At 30.5% G+C, this 6,597-nt stretch overlaps 1 protein-coding gene across 1 annotated transcript; it reads left to right on the top strand.

Moving 5' to 3' along the window:
- The first annotated feature begins 227 nt into the window (after positions 1 to 227).
- LOC149540022 (protein STAY-GREEN 1, chloroplastic-like) lies at positions 228 to 5,117 on the top strand. Its single transcript, XM_089801205.1, has 5 exons — positions 228 to 662; positions 772 to 945; positions 2,563 to 2,730; positions 2,819 to 2,965; positions 4,695 to 5,117. Exons 1-5 carry the CDS (start codon positions 504 to 506, stop codon positions 4,857 to 4,859), a joined length of 813 nt encoding a protein of 270 aa, XP_089657331.1. The 5' UTR covers positions 228 to 503; the 3' UTR covers positions 4,860 to 5,117.
- The last annotated feature ends 1,480 nt before the right edge of the window (positions 5,118 to 6,597 follow it).

The following is a 6,597-nucleotide window of genomic DNA, read 5'->3' as shown; positions in this document are numbered from 1 at the left end:
TTTGTACATGACAAATCCTCTACCAGCTTAGCCCTTGCACCTCCTTTGAGTACAAGTGCCCAAGCAGATGTGACTTTTGATATGGGGCCTCCAAATCGCTCATCCAACACCTATCAAACTCGCTTGTCTACCCAAATAGACCCTTGCGGAAGATTGCATTGCACGGCTAGTTGTAGATATTTCTTCTTCCACGTTAAGTTATTATTCCACCTCGTTTTTCTTCTTCCATGCCTTTCACGCTTCGCTTTATTATTCCACCTCGTTTATCATTACAAATCTCCTGTCACTCATCAGACGAACATGAATTTGTTTGTATACGAAATAATTGCGATTTCTCTGCCAGCAAGACATGAATTTGTTTGTATGAAAAATTGTTGAAACTATTTTTTTGCGTGGAGTGTTGGCGTCCACTCAAGAACAGGGCAAGTCTAAATAAATACTGGACTTGCACGAAATGTATTTGCCGTTTAAAAGAGGGATTTGCAATGAGATCTGATTGAGAGATGGCGGCCATGGCAACAGGAGTTGCAGGAACAAATCTCTCCAACCTGCATTTTTCCCCTGCTTCTACATCTCATTTAACCAGGAATACTCTGTTTCAAGCTCAATTAGGGTTTAAGAAGAACAGATACCAGATTAAGAGAAAACCATCGGTTCAAGTGGTAATAATGCTTTGTTAGATCTCTTTTCTTTGCCTTCGAATTTGTTAGATCTCTATTCTTTGTTCTTTTTCCTATTTCGTGTTATATTTTGGAATTCTTTCTTGATCAGGTGGCCAGATTATTTGGACCTGCAATTTTCGAAGCTTCCAAGCTCAAGGTTTTATTCCTGGGAACGCATGAGGAGAATCATCCTGCGCAGCTTCCCAGAACATACACGCTAACGCACAGTGATATCACGGCAAAGATTACGCTCGCCATTTCCCAAACTATCAATAAAGCTCAGGTCAGATTCCATTGCTTAATTTTAAGATTATCTTTGCATATTTATTGTGTATGATTTAAGAATAACAGTTAAAATGAGTATCAAAAACAGTTAAAGAAGTATCTGTTATATGGATATTTTAGTAGAAATACAACGATTAAACAAAATGTTGTCTTATCTTTCCTGATTTGTCTTTCATTATTGAACAGTTTCGTGTTTCAGAAAGACTCTTCTTTCATTTTTGAACAATTTCGTGTTTGAGAATGACGGTTCATAACAAGTCATTTTATTCATTTATCTGTGATAGTAATTGTGCGGAAAAAATCAAAATTAATCTATTGTGGATAATTCACAAAAAAATGTCTCTGGCTACAATTGTTTTATTTTTATTTGTCTACTCTGTCTTGAATGATTTCGTTTGTAAGAATACTGTGTAGAGCAAATTATTAGTTTTATCTATAATAGGAAGTGTTCATAGAAATCTATCATTTTGTTTCAGTAATGATACCTAGAAACTATTTTTATTCCATAATTCACAGAAGTCCTCTCTTTTATGATTATTTTATTTTGATTAGTTAAAAATAGGTCTTTGTCACATTTTATCTTTATCTTATCTAATAATTTCATGTTTATAAATAGTTCATCAAGACCAATATTATTGATTTATCTTAATAGTAATAATGCATATAAATCTATTATATATTTATCGGCTACTATTTCAACCAATTACAATAATTTAGAATGCACATATTTAATAATTTCTCAAATACAATTAACTTTATCCCCTATTCTACTATGATAGGATGCACATATTTAATAATTTCTCAAATATAATTAAGTTTTATAACAATTTTAAAATATCAAAAACATTAATCAAATATTAAAATATCAAATAAATATTAAATGATATTAATATTAAAATTACAATTAACTTAATTTTTCTCTTTTAAAAAAAAAAATTTGCTACTCTATTTACTGCAAATACGATAGTATTATGTAAAAACTATCTTTGTAATTTTATGAATAATTTTAAAAAACTTACTTTTGATTTAATTATAAACAAGTCACAAAAAAAAAAGTTAGTTGATAAATAGTAATTTTCCTTTGTAGTCAAAATAAAAATTATTATAAATATTATAATTTTTTAATCTTTCATCATAATTGTTTTATTGCTTTACTCTTCTAAAGACTCCAGTTCTTGAACTATCCTTGATTATAATAACTCGGAAGATCTATAGTATTATTATACAATATTTATATAACACTAGAACCAGATTATGTTAATAACATCATTTTTTAAATTACTCGTACATAAAAATCTGTTTTTAAAGTTATCAAACTCTCTCATGAGGCATCGAATTTTACTATCATAATTCAAATATCTATAAGTCCCATGAAATTTTTCATCCAATCAAGCCCATTTAATTTGGAAGGTATATAAATAGTCCGTGAATTTTAATTTGCATTTTAGTTAAACCAAAACTGAGAAGCTGCTAAAATGTCTGTAGGTGAGTTTTCAAGTGTCTACTTGCAAAAAAGAGTTTGTGGGTTTCCTACTGCAAACACGTCATTTTAATGAAAGAAAATACATCTTATGAAGTTTTCTCGTAATCGGAATTTGTGGGTGGGAATTTGCAGTTGCAGGGGTGGTACAACAGGCTACAGAGGGATGAAGTGCTTGCACAGTGGAAAATGTCTCAGGGCAAAATGTCACTGCACGTCCACTGTCATATCAGTGGAGGTCACTGGCTCCTTGACGCCATTGCGAAGCTCAGGTTTTACATCTTTCGGAAGGAGCTACCAGTGGTATGTTTCAAACCTTGTTCCCCTGTTATTTACTTACTCTCCATCAATGGGTGAGTATGATGATTGACTGAGAGTTGAATGGGTTTAGGTGCTGGAGGCATTCAGGCATGGGGACAAAGCTCTTTTCGAGAAGCACCCAGAGTTAGAGGATGCCCTGGTTTGGGTGTATTTTCATTCCAATGTCAAACAGTTCAAACGCCTTGAATGTTGGGGTTCTCTCGCTCAAGCTTCTAAGGTCTGATTTCTCAACCTTTGGAAAGTCTGAATAATCTCCATGGTTTCTCGGTTCTTTTCTCAAATTCAATTATTCCTTTAAGTTTGAAAATCAGGATGCTGACTAATTTCAAAAAAATTAAAATACAGATTTTTTTTTGAAATTTTCAGTATTTGATCTTTATGATCTACATATATATTTTGTGTTCGAAAATAACTGAATGTTTAAAAAAAATTGAATGTGTTTTCCTGAATCTGAAAAAGAATATGCTTAAACCTTTTTTTTTTTTTTTTTTGTCTTTGATACATTAAGAGTTGAATGGAATAGTTAAGTGAAATTTAGATGTCACGTTTTAAGATAGATTCCCAATATTTAGGTGGAATTTAGATTGGTGTCTCAAGGAAAGATTCCAAATTTCCTTGTATTTAGGTGGAAATTGGGTTCCACTGTCCACGTAAACAGCAATATATTGACCACAATACACGGCTGTTTAAGTGCAAGTTAAAGACTGGAGAAAGTTTGGTTAGATAAAGACAAGTCTGTCGGTACGCAGGAATCAGTAGAGTCTGGAGAATTCTGAGTTACTGAAATGGGATTTTTCGTCAGAGTCCAGATCCACCGGAACGTTGAGTATTTGTACTTGTAGCACCGAGAATGTATCAGTGATTATAATTATTAATTACAGAACGGTATATTTATTATATTTTCATTTTTTATTAATTGAAATAATTCGGAATTCATTAATAATTAATCTCAGTATATTTATTGTATTTTTTTTTTTTTTTTTTTCTAACTGTCAAATAATCTGAAAATCACTGATAGTTTATCTTTTTTTTTAAAATTCTGAAAAGCAAAATAAATCAAGATATAAGGACAAATGGATCAGTGAGCAATTATGAAAGCTTAAAAAATATCAACTATTGGTACACATATGATTGGCTATTAGTAGGGGAAACTAGCCACTTTAACGGTTACCTTTTCTCTCAATTACCGCCCAAAAAAATTCCAGTACCTGCAGGCTGCACACAAACATGCCAAAACAAATTATCATGAACACCAATAGCAGTTTTTTTTTTCTCATTTTTCAGTTTTCTTGATTGCTAATTGGTCCATTTGTGCAAAAAGTACTATTACAGCTATTGGGGGGTCTTAGTAGCAGGTATTGGGAGTTTTAAAATGACACTTTACAAATTCTATCATTTTTTGGAACTTCTTATGAACGGTAAATGTGGTATTAGGCTTTTAAAATGACACTTTACTCTACCAGTGATATCATTTTTTGAAACTTCTTATAAAAGATAAATGTAGTGATTATTCAAACATAGCCAACAACTGACTCTTTCCCTTACCTATCTAATCCTTATTAACACTTACTATCATCTCTATGCAAACTGCCACTATATTTATTCTAAATAAAATAGCAATTTAAAAATCTCCATTTTCTCATTTTTTTCTTCTACCATTTTGAAATCAATTTCCATTGAACTGTCTCCTACCCTTATAATTCCCCAGTTCCCATTCTATGGGGTTCCCAAGTTTCTTATTCAAATTCTCAAAACCCCAAATGCCAGATCTTAAATTATTAAACAGCAATCCATATTGAACTAAACTGAGATGTTCTTAATTTTCAGTCTAGGAGATATTGTCTGTTCTAATCTGACCTCAGATATGCTCATTTTCATAGTTGTATGGTTATAAAATTATTCTGATTCTATGCATGCACTTATATCTGTTTGGGTGGTGGCAACAGGGAGCACCTCGTATTGAGGAAACACTAGAAGAGGATAATGCAAATACAAATGCAGAGGAAGGGGAGATGCCGAGACATTGTCCACATCCATGTGAATGTTGCTTCCCTCCATTCAGCCTCCAACTTTGGCCACAGGATCCAAAACAATTTATGGAGGAGAACTGACTTCATCATGTAAAAAGACTCTAATGTGACCAATCTTCTTACCATTACAAGAAAGATACTTCAGATTCATGAAAGATAGTCTTGGGAGGTACTTGCAAGAAGTTTCACCTCCAGCAAATCCATCTCTGTATATATATGCCATTATTGTAAACTAGTATTATTTAACTTCATCTTATATGTAAATATGATTTCCCTTCCCTTCAATCCCTGTAAATGACAATTTATACTTCATTAAATTCTATATTTTTTATTTTTAAATACCCATTTCAATATTTTTCTCTTCAACCTATGGAAATGATAATGTATAATTTGTAAAATTATAATTTTTAACTCGGTAAAAAAATCATTTCAATATGCAATATTTTTAAACATTTTGATTATTTTTAAGCATTTATAATTTAAATCTATAGGGAATGAATAAACTCTGTTTTTAAGATTATAGTTTTCTATCTTTGTGGTAAGTTATTGAAAATATTATTGTGTTTAAATTAATACAATTTTTTTATTTTTTTTTTAAAATTATAATATAGATATAACTTTTTTTTTAAAATTATAGTATTTTTAATTCTAATTAGATTTGAGTTTTTACACTAATGTTTTAGATCATATCTTATAATACATTATTTCTTTAGGATTAGGGATCATAAAATAAAATCTAGTATATAATTATATCAAGAAATATTTTTAATCACTCTTAATATGAATTATGAAAATATTAGATCTCCTAATTACATTTGAAGTTTATATTTAAAGTTGAATATCCCCCTTGTGTGGAATCATGGTTTGGGGCATTGTCCATGCATATTGATATAATGATCTAAGATGAAATTATATAAATCTCTACATTTCAAAGGATATTTTACCTTCTTCCAAAAGAATGTATCACTCATGCATCTTTTGAATCATGGATTGAGTGTTTGCTTAAAATTAGATTGACAAAATGTAACAAGATTTACTATAGGGTAAAGATCACCTTGGCTGATTGAAGGTTACTTTAAAAAGCCTTGCCTGAGAGAAGGTATAATCTTCTTATTATTTATTCTTAGTTGATGTGTGGTATGTCTAATATGTGGTTAGTTACTAAACTAGATGGTACGGGTTATAAGTTGAAGAATAGATGCTTTGAAATGGGTGTCAATCTTCATATTGAAATAAATATTTGTATCATAAATGTTTATTTGCTCTAAATACAAAAGTTTCAAGACATTTGAAAGATCAAATTTTGTATTTAAAAATATTTTCCCCTCAAATCTTATCTTGCTTCTCTTTTAAAATGTGGTTTTTACCATTCTCCTATGAGTCTTTCCATTTTTATCAATAATATACAATTCATCACAATACATTACTAAAATCAAATACCCCCCAATTTAGCAATTTTGAAGATGCAAATGTCATTCTATACCTTGGGTCATTTTTCTCATGATTTTTGGATTTTTTTGTTTTCAATTTCTTATACCTTATGTATGGCCACATGAAATATATATGGCTCAATGACCAGCTTGATAACAATGATTATGGGCCTAGTAGTGGGACCTACTAATTTTAGTAGTTTCTTTTGCACTTTTTGCACATTTTAAATTTTGTTGTACCTAATGTATGGACTACCAAAGATAATTGTCACGTAGATAACTTTATTTCATAAGATCTATAATAAGACATAAAGATAAGATTCATATTGAATAAATAAGCAAGACACTGCTAATAAATATGAAAAGTATGTACTTTAGATAGACAAAAT

This window comes from Cupressus sempervirens, chromosome 9 (genome assembly GCF_028749045.1).
Source record: "Cupressus sempervirens isolate cs-2001-9-10 chromosome 9, ASM2874904v1, whole genome shotgun sequence".
NCBI classification, from domain to species: Eukaryota; Viridiplantae; Streptophyta; class Pinopsida; order Cupressales; family Cupressaceae; genus Cupressus; species Cupressus sempervirens.
The sequence above is the reverse complement of the archived record's forward strand: the minus strand, read 5'-3'. Positions and strand labels throughout refer to the sequence as shown.